At 34.1% G+C, this 18,267-nt stretch overlaps 1 protein-coding gene across 1 annotated transcript in view; it reads left to right on the plus strand.

Moving 5' to 3' along the window:
• The window catches only part of Aldh (Aldehyde dehydrogenase), a 41,506-nt gene that overhangs the window by 1,055 nt on the left and 22,184 nt on the right, over positions 1 to 18,267 (plus strand). Inside the window, exons 3-5 of the mRNA XM_067275770.1 lie at positions 5,177 to 5,317; positions 10,118 to 10,197; positions 17,543 to 17,654. Coding sequence (XP_067131871.1) covers positions 5,177 to 5,317; positions 10,118 to 10,197; positions 17,543 to 17,654 — 333 coding nt within the window. The remainder of the gene's footprint in view (positions 1 to 5,176; positions 5,318 to 10,117; positions 10,198 to 17,542; positions 17,655 to 18,267) is intronic.

Raw genomic sequence — 18,267 nt, forward strand, 5'->3', positions numbered from 1 at the left:
AGAGGTGCTCGTACGCCGAAAGGTGAAGTCTCTTTTTGCGGGAACGTCGAGTGTGATGATTAATGATGTGCCGAATTACTTAATGGATCTTTTAATGGTGGTAATTTTTAAAAAAGGATGCTAATGTTTTAAACCTCGTTAATGGGTGTGGACGGTCAAAAGACGAGGCCGGCATTGGAAGAAAGGACAAAGGGATAGTCTCCGATAAAGTAAACGAGTGGAAAAAATGGATTACGATGGTGGCAGTTGATGTGAAAGAGTGGGGTGATATTACCAGGCAGGAGGAAGGGAGTCCTTGTCCCTGTTGTTTAAACTCATGTTGGTTGCAAGAATGGTTACAAATTTCACACTTCGCAATGCTGGGAGAAATGAGGGTTGGTTTGGATGACCTTGATTAATAATAATATGGGTGCTTACGATGCAAATATTCTAGCAATGCCTTGTGCTATGAATCTGGCTGTCTGAGAGAATACTTATTATTAGCTGCCATTTTTATCATAGGGTAATGTGCAATTCTTGTGTATTGCAAGGAGAGAATGAAATATAACTTCTGGATCATTTTGTACACGCTCTATTGGATTCGAGTCCAGCGAGCGGGCCGCTTCGAGTGGACGATTGCATTCTCTTCCGGGTACCGGACGATCGGTCCGGATCTACGGGGTCGAGCATTATCGTCCCGTAAAGTAAAACTTTTGCCTACTACGTAGACATAAAATCTAACGGCAAGGCCGAGGTTCTCGTTCCCGTATCTTTTGTCGTTTAACCTGCCGGAATTGCAGAGTTCGGTATGCTTGCCCAATGAGATTTTTTTCTCAAACCGATGCCCTCTCTCAAAAATCAATCCCAATAAAGTTTAGATGATGATACCAGTACAAGTTCTCTCCAAATAGACTGCTGTCACTGCAAAATAAATCTGGAGTCTTCTGTAAAGAGTCCAATACACTTGGTTGTCGTTTGAGTTAACGTGTTCTCTCGTCCGGTTAGATCGGTCTTTCCTACGACGAGGAGCAACGTGTAATTGGTAAGTCGAAAGGGGACCCTTTGTGAAACCATCTGTATAATAATAGAAGTTGTTACAGAGATCCTTATAACTGTGTGATGCTTATTGCAGTTGAAGGAATGTTATCTGACATTATTGTAGAATAGTTAGGTGCTCTACCCATTACAGCACAAAGATGACATCGGGAAGGTCTTACTGGTCTGTCGGAAGTGATGTCAAAGCCTATAGACTACCGATTGGCTAGCATCGAGCCAGTCTCTCACTTGTTATCCCGCTTTGAATCTTCAAATTGCTCTTTTCCTTTAACTGTCGTGTAAATGTCAATGTTTTTTTGAAATTCTTAGTCATTTAGGAAACGTGTCAAAATCTTTTGCAGAGTGTAGAATAATAATGAAGTTCCCACAAATAGGAAAAGTTAGGAAAAAGAGAAAACTACATTAGTTAGGAAATACGAATCAGATTGGTTAAGTTAATCAGTTTACTATCGTTTAGTCAATTTGTAAAATGTTCAGACATTAGATTTAAGTTGATTTTAAGATTAATAATAATTAACAATCAACAATTATTTCCTTTTGTTCAGTTAAATGAAAGATAAATTTAAACTAAGATATTGCTTTTCTTTGTGTCATTGTTAGTTTTATCTGTGGAGAAACACTTCTACATCTATCAAAATCCAAGAAAGACTTATACTGTATTAATGAAACACACAGACAGTAATTGTCATACTTTTAAAGCATTAAAATGAAATTTTGAACAAATAATTAATTGGCACATTCTTATAGAAATGACGACGTCATCCTCGAGATCTTCGGTAGGCTAACTCCATTCCCTTTTAAATTCTGATTTTGAGAGTATATATCTGATGATAATTTCATAGAAAATCATGTTTTGTTTTGCAAGTCTTGCATTGATAAATCAGAATATAGATGTAGTGTCTAGCACTAACCTGTAATACAACTAGAAAAAGAAAAAATGTAGTTTCGACAACAGGAAAATAAAAGTAATATTTTAAACGTGTGTGAATCTGATTAATTATTTGATTTATAAATAATTCGTGTATATTTCTTTCCTTACAAGTTAAGTCTAAAGAATATATTAAATGTTTAAATTTATAAAATTAAGGTTTAATTTATATAAATTTAAACTAATAAAAATGAGTACAAAGGAATAAAATTATTTAATACTTAAATAATTGAGATTCATTGTATAAACTAAAATAAATTAGGTTTTTAATTAAATGTTGATTAGTTTTGTAAACAAGGTAAATGATCTTTAAAAATTCAGTTTATTTTTAAGTTGTGACATAACTTTAATGTGTTTTGTAATACATATTGAGTAACTTTGTTTTGTTTGTCGTTGCACTAGTGTACAGTACATGTATATATAAAGTATTTTTTTTTTAATATGTAGTTTTGTAATTATTGTTTTATTTAATGGTAAACATAATTTAATTATTGGCATTTTTTTAAGAAAATTTTATATATTAAAACAATGATGATTTTGATGAGTGAAGGTCTGGTAGGCCACATGGGTGGCAACAGTAATATGGGCTAGTTCTGATCATTTTGAATGCTGCTTGATAAGAAAAAAATTAAATATGATTCTTTATTAACATACACCACAATGAATGTATTAATTCTAATTTTATGTTGTCTGGATTAATCTAAAAGCATGCTTTTGACCGGTCGATTTGCCATTCTGCCAAAAATGACGAGAACGGACGCGGGTAAACCCCGACGATCTGCCGTTTTAAAAATGTACGTGGCTTGCCCCCTTTTGTTTTTTTAATCTCGTTATATTAGAGGGATGCAATGAACGATTGCGACCCGGTCGAGAGTTATGAGCATCTGTTTCCGGGGCCTGTCGGAAGTGCCCACTGGTCCCTTGTCCAATCTATGGTTAAACAATTTTTTTAATACTTTTATATTCCCATTTACTTCTCGAATTTTATTTATAGCATTGTTTTAACAAAAATATTTTGTTTTTGCTATTAATTTTTTATATACAATTTGCTAAAAAATTTTTATAAATTAAGACATTTGAAATATGTTAGTGGTAACTAGTTCCCACCTTTTTTACAACTTTACATCTGATAACAAAATATTGACATCCTTGCATTGGGAACTAGCCAGACATTTTATACACAATCCACAAAACATGCTAAAATTTTTTACACAGCACCACATGCATGAAATCTAAAAATGACAACATCAGAGACCTTACACAATACAGACCACTTACGTGCCTTCGTGCATCACAAGCAAAATATACCATTACTTAGAACAATTCGTTATTCTCACAGAATGACAAAAAAGCTGTTTTAGAAACATACAACATGGGGAAACATACAATTACGTGGAGAAACACAGAAACATACATGTGGCATTCGTAGATAATAGAAAAGCATTCGACAGCATTTCGTGATTATTACATACACTATGTCTGTACAAAATACGTTCGACACTCGTTACCTTTCCGGTGGCGTAGCTACGGTTCTCCGTGCTCGGTGCAGAACCAGATTTGTGGGCCCCCGAAAAAATTTTTTGGCAGGGGGGTGTCCTTTTTTTGTAATGGTAATTGGGAACGTCCAAAAGAAAAGAAGTCATTTTTTCTATAGATTTCAACTTTTGAATTTATTTATTCTGTTAAAAACATTGCGTTTAGACGTTCAATTTCTTTCGTTTGATGAATGATGCGTTAGGTATTTTTTTGTTTTGTTTACGTAAACGGACTAAAATATTTTTGTGTAGTGGTTTATATAGTGAATAACTAGATTACGGTTGATTTGCTGTGTAATAGGGGCCCCAGCTCGAGCATCCAAATGCCGAATTTTGCTTTGTTCCGATTGCCGTGAAAAATTTTTTGGGTCTTTTTTCTTGCGATTTTGGGGCCCCTGTGGGCCTATTGCTTTCCGGGGGCCCGGTGAGGACCGCACCTACCACACCCCCTAGCTACGCCACTGCACCTTTCTAGAAAACTCGATGCAACACTGGAGAATACTACTACATCTCGGACTTCACAATACATACTGTACATTAAAACAAATGAAATACACATAAGGCCTTGCATTTTTCAGAGATTCAAAGACATAACTTATCACACTTCAGAAAACAAGCATACTAAATGCATCATATAGGTAGGAAATTTCTAATACAGGTAAGTACACGAAGAGCATGTAAACAAAATAATAGCTTTTTCTGTAGCTGTGCCTCCACCTTAGTCTTCAGTATTAACAGAGTAGAATACATTCTACCAACACCATAATAATATTAATAATGATTTAGTTATCAAATAATACAGATAAAGCAATGTAATAAAAGGAATTTTGTATTTTCAAGAGTTTAAGACCAGGATGGCAAACCTTTTTGATCTCGTGTGCTATATGTAAGCATACTTAGTTTTAAAGATGTTTATGCATGCCAAAGCTTTAGCCTTCAAATAAAGATATTTAGAGAAATGAAATGAATATGCTTTAATTAGAATAAATGTAAAAATGCTGGCTGAAAAAAGGGTAATTGGGTAATAAACTGAAAGGATGATAAAGGACAGGTGATAAATCAAAATTGTGTGATACATTATATGCCACACGTTCACCTCCCCCGGTTTAGGAGTTTGTGTCGAGTATATGTTTCAAGAGGTTGTCTGTTTTCCTGTTTCACTTATTTTATTATTACAGTTTAACTCTTTAAACACAACATTGGCCAAAATTGTCTTAATCTGTTCGAGGCGAAATTGGCCAAAGGGAAAGTTGTCCGACTAGTTTGGCCATACAAATTCCTTTCATAGTCTGAGGGGTAAAAACAGTTTCCTCTCCAGAACATAGAAAGAAGAAATTTGAGCTTAAATGAACTGTTAACAGAATAGAAGTAGAAAAAACATTTTAATATTTGAAATATTCTTTATAAACTGCATACTGATAAGTGTTGTGCTTTCAATAGTCATTCCAGCGGCATACATTATGCAAAGGTTTCATTTTTATTTTAGTAATTCTCTGAAAGGTACTATACTACAAATAGAACTGATAAAGAACTTCCTTAGAGTTATCTCAGTTTCATTAGCTTTTAGATAAAGAAGAATGTTTTGAAAAACTTTGCTTAAAGTTAATATTCAACTATATGCTTTAAAATATTTCAGCATTACATAACTTTCATAGCTACATATATTTCGTTAAATTAGGCAGACGTCGAGAAAGCAGTAGCCGCCGCTAAAGAAGCTTTCAGATTCGGTTCGCCTTGGCGAACGAAGGATGCTTCGGAAAGAGGAAATCTTCTCTTTAGATTGGCAGATTTAATAGAAAAACATCGAACCGAACTTGCGGTAAGTCAATACGTAATGTATATAAAAATCTAACATTTTGTCCCCGGGTACTTTAAATTGTCACGTAATATAAATTTGGCTTTAGTGTGAATTTAAAAAATGACTTAACATGAAAACGTGTAAATTAGAATGTAAGAAAAATTTATAATTAACAAATGTTAAAATAAAGGAACAACATTTAAATAGAAAACTTAACTTTATTTTAAAAAATTGACATTACAGAAATTGTTTCAATTTATTATAATATTTACATATAAATGGTGTGCAGTGTACTAACTTTTTATGTCATGATGTGCTCATTGTAAATGGAATGTAATAAAGCATATTTTATTATAAATGATAGAAGTTGGATATGTAAATTAGTAATTCAAAAGACATGCCAGATTTAAAAAAAACCAGATACTTTGAAGTGAAGGTAAAAACTTGTGCCAAAATTGTTAAAATAGTAAAGATTTTACAATGCTTAGTAACTGTAATACTTAAAAAGAATATAGAATGCACTTGTAAATCAAAAAGAAGAAATTGTGGAAGAAGAAAATGTGTTATTGAAGGAGACTGCAGGCACCCAAAAAAAACAGTAAAGAAAAATCATTTTGATTCCACATCAGAACTATAAACAAAGTGGTAGAAGCAGATGTGAATGTTTCTAAGTCAACAACATGGTAATGTTTACCACATATGGAAGATACATCTAGAGTTCTAAAAAGTAAGCCTGTGTCATACTGAAAAAAAAGACTACATTTCTTTTGGACTCTAAGGAAGAGAAAATTGGAGTGTAGCAGATTGGAAGAAAATAGTCTTAGGTGAAGAATCCATCTTGTATTTTTTGCTATCAAATTGCCATTTTCACTGATTGTCTGCATTAACCATTTCAAGTGATACTTGACCTCTGGCTTTTAAGGCTATTGCCGTACCCATTATCTCTGATTTTTGATGGTGGTATTATTGATGATATTACCTCTACATGATATTAGAGAGAGAGAGAGAGGATTGTTCTTGCCTTTGTTCTTTATGCTGCTCAACAATAGATATCCTAAAGTAAGGGTAACCGTTAGTCATTCCACATCACAATTAATCATCTGCGGGAGAAGAGATTAAGTGAGTGGGAACTAACTATTGTGTCTGTACGTGAGAATCAGACAGATGCAATGAAAGGTAGATGAATTAGTAGAGAGGTTGCAATTGAAGTTCAAATTTTAAACTTGTATGGCAAGCAGAAGTACACATTTGATGTTTGAACTCCAAGCAAAACACGTTGCGCACACGTTCACGTCATGCACCGATTCGTGGGATATTGTTGAAAAATGGCAGAAACGTTTAAGAATGCCGAAGGTTACCGACGAAGGTAAATAAATAAATTAAACTATTTTAAAGTATTTAGAGAATGTGTAATAACACTAAATAATTAGACAGGTTGAGGCACAAGTACAAATGTTAAACTTGTACGGCAAGCAGAAGTACACGTTTTATGTTTTAAGTCCAAGTAAAAGATGTTGCGGCACTCGTTTACAACATCGTGTGACTCGATAAACGTCGCGCATTGACTCACAGGAAATTTCTTGAAAAAATGGCGGATACATTTAGCATCAAGGGTTACCAGCAAAGGTAAATAAACAAATTAAACTGTTTAAAAGTATGTATGGGATGTTTAATAACACTAAAAAATTATTTTTAATTCTCCTACCGTACGATCGGACGATAGGACTACCTCGTACTTTTGTCGAGGGAAGTAGTGACTTATGTAAATTTGAAAGCGGCTCGGAAAATTAATTTTTAGAAAATTTACAAACGTGTTACGCCGTTGATGGTAGAAGATGCCATGCAAGAACGAACCTACCTTAAGATAAGCTATTATGAAAGCAAATACAGTAGAGACGTCGATAAGTGGAACGTCGGTAAGTGGAGTGGCCGGAAAGTGGAACGATTTTCAGTCGGACTGTGTCGTGCTGAATCGAATGTTTTTGATACTAAATTTACTTCTAAAGTATAATTTTCATGTTTTTTATATTCTTTAATATATTTATTTTGTTTGTACAAAATGCAGAAATAATTTTTAACGATACGATAGCCTCGATGATTATTATAAAAATTTTCGTTAGGCTTAAAATCAACGAAAATTCAACACGAAGCGATACGCAACGGAGAAAAATTTGAACATCGGACAGGTTAATGTATTTTTTCGTACAAAGTCGGAAACTGGAACAAATCATTAACTGGAAGGACCCCAGTCCCCAATTGGTTCCACTTTTCGACGCTCTACTGTATATGTAAATTCTATAGGCACTTCACAACCTTGCTAAAAAATTAAATAATTAAATAATTTCTGGATTAAAATCATCTGTTTGTTTACAATATTCGTAAATGCTTAAATAATCATTATTTTAATAAAATACGTCATAATTTTAACCCCAAACACAAAAAAAAATGAAGAAGTTTAATTGATCTTCTACTTTCCATTCTAGATGTAGCAAACACCATTATCGATTGTATAGAATTGCCAGATGGCAATTCTATGGCTTCGCTCACAGAACGTGATCAAACGTGGAAGTGCATAGTGTGATTTGGTTCGAAGGGCAGCTCATCAGTAGAAATTCATCGTCAACTTGCTGAGGTGTATAGTGATAATGTCATGTCACAAAAACAGGTGTGGATTTGGTGCACCGAGTTTGATAAAGGCAGGACAGATGTGCAAACTGAGCAAACTGAATTGTTATGGTTCTTCAAGTTAGGAGGTACTGGAACATCCTCCCTGTAGCCCCAAACTTGCACCCTGTAATTTCCATCTCTGTAAAGGAGTCAATGTCCGATCATTAATTCTTGTTTTGGGGCGTTATTTTTATTTTGTTTTTTTTTTTCTTGGTTCCTTTTTTTGTTGTTACGGACAAACTCCCAAGCACCAATGACCAAAAGAACAAAAAAAAACGAAAATTTTTAACTTAGTTTGCATCGTTGCTTGATCCTGGAACATCATCCTATGTAAATTAGACAGTGCGGAGCTACACTAGATGAACAATTAAAAGCGGAACAGCCAGGACCAAAAGGAGAGAGAGCTTCAGGTGACCAAGGTGGTAAACGTCAGTGATAAGTTCGAGGAAATTGTGTTTGGCTGTACATTATTTATAGCTTGAGGAGGAGATAAAACGTTTTCTTTATTATGAGAAAGCTGTACAAGATTTTGATATTGTCTGTGGTTTGTGGAAATTATTAGTTTTAAATAAAGTCCTGGTCTGGTACTTGCCTCATTATTATGTAACCTATTGTTGTTTCCGAAAACGGTGAGTTACATCTCTTCAGACCATTGAAGAAGCATCTGGATGGTAGGTGATTCCAAACCGATATGGAAGTTCGGTAAGCCGTCATGGTGTTGCCGAAGGGACTCGACGCAGATTTCTTTTCTGCCGACATCGATGCCTCGGTATAGCATTGGAATAAATGTTTAGACAAGCATGGTGACAGTATGTACTAGTGCCATAATAATCTGTATCACTATATCTGCCTGTGAAATAAAATTTGTACGGGAGAGTTCTCATTACCTTACTTTTCGTATCACCCTCGTATATTGCCTATAGAAAACCCAATACTATTTATCAATGGGATCTGTTATCCAGATATTGACAAGTTGAAATATGTGTAGCTGAATAGAAAGATTACCTTGTTCACTCTGTGTAAATTATCAGTTTAGTCTCAAATTATATAATGCTCCAGTAACCTTTGAGAGAGTGATAGAAATACTTAATCAAACATCTTTAGAAATACTTTTTGAACACTTCCATGATTACCTCAAATAAAGTGGAAGATTTGTTATTACTTCAATGATGTCATCATTTCTTGCATCAATATTCCAGGAGTATCTTAGAAGATTGTGATCTCTCTGTGATTCGAAAGTGTTTTCATCATACAGTTTACAGATGAACTTACGAAAATGCCATTTCAAAATTTAAAGCCAAAACATGGTAAAACAAGATACGGTTGGATTTTACCAGGCATTGTAGACTTAACCTACCTTAATCTGTGACGAGTTTGTAATTTGGCTAGAGATAAGAAGTTAAGTTGCCATTTCATAAAAAGTTTATTTATTTCTAATTTATTACAAGATGGTAACTCGATTGCCTACCTCTAGCCAAATTGGTATGTATCTGATTATTAATTAGCCTTAAGTTTAGAATTCTCTAGGTCTCTATTTGTATTATCATCAATTTATCAAAAATTTTACGACTAACTACACCCTCGACAAACTTGCCGACAAAGAACGGTTTCCGTCGAAGACCAAAACGACGAGAAGTTTCGACCGACTCGGATCCATTTCGATCTCCAAACCCATACCGGAACACTTTGATCAAAGCGCAAACTGAATTAATTACAAATGCCAACAGATATGGCTCAAAAGTTATATTAATACAGATATAAGGTGATCGTCCAGTTACGATTATCCCCTTCGAGATATGCCGACACTACATACAAATTTGAAACAGTCACTCCCGCCAGAAGATGCCACGACAAGAGATGCGCACTATCATTTTGACATCCTCAATGGTGCTGTTCTAAAGAGGGAAAGTACTGTCTGGTAAATTTTTTTATAGTATGGCTCGACCAAATAGGAACAACCCATCTTAATTTTTGATATTTTGTATATATTCAAGTTCAACATGTCCTCAAGTTGTTCTTTCTTTTGAATGCTGCAAAAGCTTTTAATATTTAGCTTATTTTAAGTTGTTTTATTAAATTTAATAAATTATTGTTTTTTCAAGAATTCATTTAAGATCTTTTGTTTATAAAAATTTAAATACTATTTTGTTTTAGAGTTTGGAAACTCTGGATAATGGAAAGCCTTACAAAGATTCATTTTACATTGATTTAGATCTGACAATTAAATGTTATCGGTAAGTTATATTAAAATTTATTTTAGATATAAAACAATTTTTGTAATATAAATAAAATAAAATTTATTTTATACAAATCTTAGCATTATTAAACTTCTGGACTGATGACATAATTAGTGGGAGGAGATACCTGGATTTCTGATAATTGGGAGAAGGATCAAACTGGGCAACTTTTTGTTGATGTAATACTTGAATGGATTTGACCAATTGATCTATTCTAGATATTTCTATAATATTAAGTCATTTTTCTAAAGATCATTTTCTGAAATTTTTTCTTTAATATCTTGTGCCAATTTGGTCTTACTCTCAAAGTCGGGACTTGTTATACATTTTGTATTGACTGGAATGAAGAAAAACACTAAACAGGTTCAGTGAAGATCCTTAATATCCGTCACGATCTTTACGATGAATCGTCTCGGGTTGGGTTTTGTGACTCGAGAATGTCCGTAAGATGGTTCGAGGAAAGCTACACCTCCACACTCAACAAGTAAATATATACAGTTTATTTACACAACAAATATTTACAAGATGTACAATGTTCGACACCAATACATACACTATGCTACAAAGATGTAGTATCTCACGTCGGCTTGTCTATTGGGGACTGTTAAACTTCGGGGAATTCAGGTCGCCTTTTCGGAGTTGGCTCAACTATACGGCCTGTCCAGTATCCGCACTTACCCGTCCCTGAGATCGTTGTCAGAGGAGAACACTCTCTCTACGCTCAGCGGGCTGTCCAAGTGCCTGAGACTACCGTATTATCAGTCTCTTGCCCTTCTCCTCGTTTTTTCGCCACCCTTCCAATTTAAGGGATCCTGCTGCGACCACCCGCGACCAATCAGTTCTTTCCCTTTTTTTTGAGAGCTTCCAAAGACGTCCGCCCTATTTCCCACCGACGTAGCTCACATTTGCGTCTGTCCCTTGTTTACATTTTTTTCCCAATCTGGCCAGCACTTAGCACACACATTGACCCCTAAACGAAACCGCTACTCCTTTGATCTTTCCGGCCGTTTATGGCCCCAACGCCAGGTGGGTCCAATTATCTCTGTCGCGTGGCTTTTCGACTTAGGACGCTAAAAGCGACCTTTACAAGGTTCTTTTTTCCTTTTACTTATTTTTGCAAATGCATTTTGAACCACTTGGTTCCTCGTCAATAGATATAGAAGGGAGGTTTTCTGGTACAAAATTTACAGGTTAAAATTATACGTAAAAATTTTTAAACAGTATTGTGAATTAAGTAAATTAAATGATATTCCATTAGTTATACCAGGTGGTTTTTTTTTATTTTGAGACAACGAAATAACTTAATTGGATCTCATTGTTTTGGGAAAAAGGTATAGACAAAAGTTGTAGGGTTTCGAAGGGCCAATCAGCTGATGATCTTGGATGTGACCTTGACCTTCAAGGTCATTTGAGGGTCAAGTCAGTTTTTTTCAATGGGAACACAATGGGAAATTTTACAACTGGCTATACCTTTGACCTTATGGTCTAGGTCAAGGTCAAGATTATTTTAAGGTTTAAATTATAAGCTGTTTCTAATGGGAAACCATATTCTTTATTGCTGGAATAAGCAGGGAGGTAAAAGTTACATTGACCTTATTACTTTGATCTTTAAAAGCATTCACTACTTTTAGCACTATCGAGGAATAACAATGTGGACATAGTAGTTTTCTGCTCCCTTTGAGGTTCTTATTTTTGGCGAGTCCCTTCGCCTCTCACTATCGCGGTGCTTGTTTTCGGTGAGTCATTTTACTTCTCGCCGTTGCTTGAGATGTTGGTTTCGGGGAAAAATTTTATAACACACGTTCAAAATGATGCCCTTCCGCTTCGATGCATTTGTTGAGCCGCGCTTAAAATTATCACGCTCGAGATGACCTTCAGAGGTCAAATTTGGGGTACTCGAGGTCGTGGCCAGTTGTGAAATTTTCCACTCTTTCCACATAAACGTAACTTTTACCTCCCTGCCTATTTTAGTAATAAAAAGTATGGTTTCTCATTAGAAAAAGCTTATAATTTAAACCTTAAAATAATCTTGACCTTTGATCTAGACCAGGGATGAGCAACACGCGGCCCGCGGGCCGCTTGCGGCCCGTTAAACATGTTTATGCGGCCCGCCAAGCATTTCTAAAATTGAATTTATTTTATCGACTTTCTCCCATCAATATATTGTTATAAAATTAATTATATTAAAATGGTAGTACATACTAAACCGAAACAATTTTTTGTGACGAGTTACTCACTTGTCGGCGACTTGTTTAAACATGCAATACGAACGCGCCGCGTCTGTGCTTGTTTGTGTTTGCTTCTGTCACACAATCAGTCAGACTGGTAAGCTGTTAACTAGCAATTTTAGCAATTTTTGTGTTTCTTGAAAGGCGTTAGTGCAATATTATTGTCAAAAAGGTAATATTAGAGATTTTTTTATTCAAAATTAAGTTTTCATACAAATTTTTTTAACTTTCAAATTTTTAATCCATAATAGCATGTCGGAAAAGCAAACAAAAAAACGGAAGGTTGCGGATGAGCACAGGCATTTCCAAGAAAAGTGGAAATTTGATTATTTTTTCACTTTCGTCAAAGATAAAGCTGTATGCTTAATATGCTCAGAGACTGTGTCGACATTAAAACAATATAACATAAAAGGGCATTACGATACAAAACATGAACAACAATATAAAAAGTTAGCAGGACAACTCCGGATAGATAAGTTTAATCAAATGGAGAAAAACTTGGGAAACCAATAGGCTATTTTTAAAAATCAAGCTATTTTATCAAATACGGCAGTAAAGGCTAGATTTGTTGTCAGTCAAATACTGGCAAAAAAATGAAACCCTTTGCGGATGGAGAGATGATAAAAGAATGTCTGACTGCTGTTGCAGAAATAGCATTTCCTGATAAAATAAATATTATTTGAAACATTAGTTTATCAAGATTCACCATTGCAAGGGGAATTGAAGACTTGTCCGAGAACACAGCAACAACGCTTCGTGAACGCATTGCAAAATTCGAATACTGTTCTTTGGCACTTGATGAGAGTTGCGATATTAGCAATATGGCACAACTGGCTATATTTTTACGTGGTATTGACACAAAATTTAATATTACCGAAGAATTGTGTTCACTGATTCCAATGCAAGGGACTACAACCGGCAAAGACCTGTACAATGAACTAAAGTCTGTGTTGGAAAATTTTTCAATTTCATTAGAAAAGATTATTGGTATATTGACAGATGGAGCACGAGCAATGTCAAGCATGGAGGTAGAAGTATCGGGAAGGCTATTTCAAGACATTAAGAAGGTCGCAGGAAAGGAAATATTCGTTAACCACTGCATAATTCACCAGGAAAATTTGTGTGCGAAAAGATTGAGTTTGCCAAATGTCACAGCACCAATAATTAAACTAATCAATTTTATAAAGTCGATCGCGTTAAATCACCGTGAATTTAAAGAATTCCCGAAAGATTTAGAAACTGAATATGGCGACGTGGTTTTTAATACCGAAGTACGTTGGCTTAGTAGAGGCGCAATGCTAAAAAGAGTATACAACTTAAAAAGCGAAATACAATTGTTCTTGGATATGAAGGGATATGCCTTTCCTCATTTTGGTAATAAAGAATGGATGTGCGATTTTGGGTTTCTTATCGACACGACTCAGCATCTCGATGATCTTAATGTGGAACTTCGAGGCAAAGGACAGTTTATTCACAATTTGTATGATAAAATTTGGGGCTTTGAGCACAAATTAAAATTGTGGAAACAGCATCTTTTGCAGAATAATGTGTCTCACTTTCCACATTTAGAAAAAGAAAACGTTACTATTTCTCAAAAATACGCACAATATATAGACATTTTAATCAACGAATTTCAATTACGATTCCAAATGTTCAAAGTTGAGAAGACAGCAGTTTCCATGAAAATGTTTTCCTCACCATTTAATATCGATGTGGATACAGTTCCCGAAGACTTTCAAATGGAAGTGATTGACATGCAGAATAATACCGATTTAAAAAATGTATTTTTCTCAGTAAACATCGAAAATTTTTATAAATCTTATGTGAGACCTGAGTAATTTCCGCTTTTGACGAAAAATGCAAAGCAAATGATGTCTCTGTTTGGAAGTATGTATGTTTGCGAACAATTATTTTCAACCATGAAATTAATCAAAAATGACCACCGATCGAGACTGAGTGATGCACGATTAGAAAGCTGCGTATGTGTAGCTACCTCATCAATTCCGGCTGATATTGATCGGCTTGTATCGAAAAAACAGTGCCAAATTTCTCATTAAAAATTTCAAGTAAATTCGTTTTTCTGTTCTTTTCTTGTTTGTTTTTATTTTCCATTAAAATTTGTATATGAAATATTTACTTTTTTTAAATTTTATATTTTTTTATTCTAATGTTTATTATAAATAAAGTTTTGTAAATTATTAATAAGTGTTACTTTATGTGCGGCCCACCAAAAAATTTTAAAATTTAAATTGGCCCGTTGATTAAAAAGGTTGCTCACCCTTGATCTAGACCAGGGGTGGCCAACAAGTGATCGCGATGCCAATTTTGGTCGATCGCTCGTGATGTCTTGACTTAATGTCTTGTAACTGAATGCAACGCGTGAACGTAACGCGCAAAAGCAACAATATGCATGCAGTTATGACTGGACTCGTAGAAAACACAGCCATTTAGCTTGAATATTTGATACTGTCATGCGGTAGCTTCTTTTCTTTAGTATTAACAATATTATTATTATTAATCAATATTGTTTATCCACGGTGACAACGTTAAGTTTCAATTTTTCATTTGTTTAAAATGTAAGTACCCGTTCTTCATGTTTTAAATTAAATTATGGCTTTTCTTACCTATCTATTTACTTGATAAGTGAGCGTTTTCGGCAACAGACCTCTATATTTTTGGATTTTTGGAAATACGTCAATTGAGAAAAATATCCCAGAATCACCAAATGTAGCAAATATATTTATTCCTGTTTTGGAACTACATACTTGTGTGAATTGGCATTTTCATACTTAAAGTTAACGAAGACTAAACATTCTGTCCGGACTGATTCCCATACTGAAGAATCATTATTATTATCTTTGTCAGGATATACACCTAATTATGTTTCCTTGGTAAGAGACGTGCAAACTCAGTCCTCCCATTAATGTAACGTAATAAAATAAATTCTAAATCTGTCTTCATCAGTACGTAATTTGAATTAATAAATATTGTTAATAATTACTCGTGTTGTTTTAATTTCCCCGGACGTGAGTATTTTGGTCCGTTAAATAATTACGTTGTTTTTTACGTAGGTAGATATACAGGGTGTTTCAGTACAAAGAGCACTCCCCCGAGCTATTGATAGATTAGCAAAAAATAAGTCTAAAAGTCTTATATCATTCTTCCATGATAAATTTTCCTCGCCCAAAAAAAAAAAAAATTGCGAAAGTAAAATCTTATAATCAAATTATCAGCCGTACTGTGCAGTTTTATAACAACTTTTTCAAGTTTACGAACAAATAGTACCACAATTTATACATTGTAATTGATAAAAAAAATTAAGTTATATTTTAAGTTAATAAAAATCTATCTCGAAAGTGTCGAAAAATCGATTTTTTTAGGTGCCGCCTGTACGGAATGAACTCGTAACTGCAAATATCAAAAGTTGGGTCTGGAAATTTATTTTCTTTATGAGCTTATATCTTGAAAACTTAATAAATGATTTAAAAAATAAAAAATAGTTTTGAACATATATTTTCCTTATTTACCCATAGCTTGCGGGAGTGCATCTCGTACTGAAGCACAGTGTATAAACATAGTATGTATTTCACACCCCCCTCGCCACTTAGACTATGCCTATGACAACAAGTCGATCGCGAGACATTTTTACGATAAAAAGTAGATCTTATGTACACAAAAGTTGGCCACCCCTGATCTAGACCATAAGATCAAAGGTATATCTGGTTGTGAAATTTTCCGCTCTCCATTGCCGGGGTCAAAAATATGTATTCCCATTGAAAAAACAGACTCGACTCTAAAATGACCTCGAAGGTCAAGGTCACATCCAAGGTCGCCAATTGATTGGCCCTTCGAAACCCTACAACTTTTGTCTATACCTTTTTCCCAAAATAATGATATCCAATTAAGTTATTTACAATTAAACATTAAATTTTGACTAATTTTTGATAATCTGGAAGGTTTTTTACTTTTGATTTTTGGTGATAATACTTCCAATTAACATTTAGGTAATTTTATTTCTACTTGACTTCATTTTATAAATTCTTTGTTTGGTCAGATGTCAGATTTTAAAACAAAAAATGAATAATTTTTTCAATTAATAATTATCAGCTAAAATTATACTACAATTTAAAGGGTTTTTCTTTACATAACATTCAAATATGTGTAACAATCCTTTAACTGCACTTATTTTAAATTACTTTATAAGCACCATAATAAAAACAATATCCAGCAAGAAACTACAAAAATCTACATAAAAGCAAACATTTTCATCTGTATTGAGTGGTCGTTGTTGAGCTAAAAGACCTTTTAATTTGTATGCGGCCGTTAAAACAAACGGTTCAAACAGAAGAATTACTCGGGATAGGTGATTGCTAAGAGGGCAACATGACAGAGCCGTAAGACTGAACTTCACAGAATGATCGATATAAGCTTCTAATCTGTATTACTAATAAATTCGTCGAATGACTTTCATTATTTCTTGCCGGATAAGGGTTTTGTGTGTAGTGCTTATTTGCATATACCTAACACGAATCATTGAATTTAATTTTTTTTTTTAAATTATAAATCTGTCTTAACTAATTTCTCTCTACAAAGCAAAATATATCTTGCTAAAACCACCTCTAGATGACGGCAATCGATCGTTATTCTTATAAATTAACACCGGGTACAATCTCCTCTCGCGCTGTGGCTCCCCCTGCATATATAAAACTTCTCCATGAGTCACGTGGGGTTCTATCCCAATTATCATTTATTATATTATTAGTATATACTATTATTCTTATATGTTTAAATAATTACCATTTAAATAAGTTTTCTTTCCTTTTTAAAATTTTTGCTGTATTTAATTTTGCAATCATGGGCATTGCAGTGCCTCATAAATTAAGGAAGAACTAGAGAGAAAGGTAAAGATATAGGAAAAACTTAATGTATAGATGATGTAGAAATGAAAATGATGTTAAGTAATTAAGATAGAATTCCAAAAATATCTGCAAGGATTAAAAAAATGCATAAGTAACTTGTATTAATAATACAGATCTGTTTTTTTACGAAGTTTAAAAAATGAATGTATCTTTGCTTGATTCTATATTTCTCAATAGCATTTAATGATTTTCTAGATATTATGCCGGTTGGGCAGATAAAATTAACGGTCGGACCATATCTCCTGATGGAAATTTTTTCACTTACACGAAACACGAACCGGTGGGAATATGCGGACAGATTATTCCGGTAAGTACTAATTATAAATGTTCCTTCAAATTTATTGAATTATTTAAAAAATTTTTTCTTTGGAACGCATTAACTACATTAAGAATTGGTTTCTTTGCAAAACTATTCTTTGTGGTTGTATTGTGGTGTGCATGAGGACGAACAATAAATGCGAGATTTTACACAATAGAATAATATTTTATTATTGGTTCATGTGGTCCTTTATACACTATGTTCTTTGTGATCCCAACTATACACCGCCGATATATATATATATATGGTCGGTGCGGTAAAACCGCGTACACACAAAGGGGATTGATGCGTTTACGCGACAATGTTCTTTGTTTGTAGCCCTTTCCGAAATAATACGAATTAACTTAAACTATCTTAAACTAATTTATAATCTAAAAGAAAATAGAGGAGAAAAGAATGAAGGGTAAGAATAGAAGAAAAAATGCTGGTGGGGTACCCGGGTTTCTTTCTTGTCTGGTCTTCACTCTTGACGAAATGGAGACTTGCACCGCAGTCACTTGTAGTTGTCCTTTTCACTAGCTCCGATCAAATGAAAGAATCTATATCGCCAAACTCTCAGTTTTAGTTTTTGTCTATGTCAGTTCTTTTCCTGTAGACGACC

Source organism: Centruroides vittatus, unplaced genomic scaffold (genome assembly GCF_030686945.1).
Source record: "Centruroides vittatus isolate TY-2023 unplaced genomic scaffold, ASM3068694v2 contig_634, whole genome shotgun sequence".
Lineage (NCBI taxonomy): Eukaryota > Metazoa > Arthropoda > Arachnida > Scorpiones > Buthidae > Centruroides > Centruroides vittatus.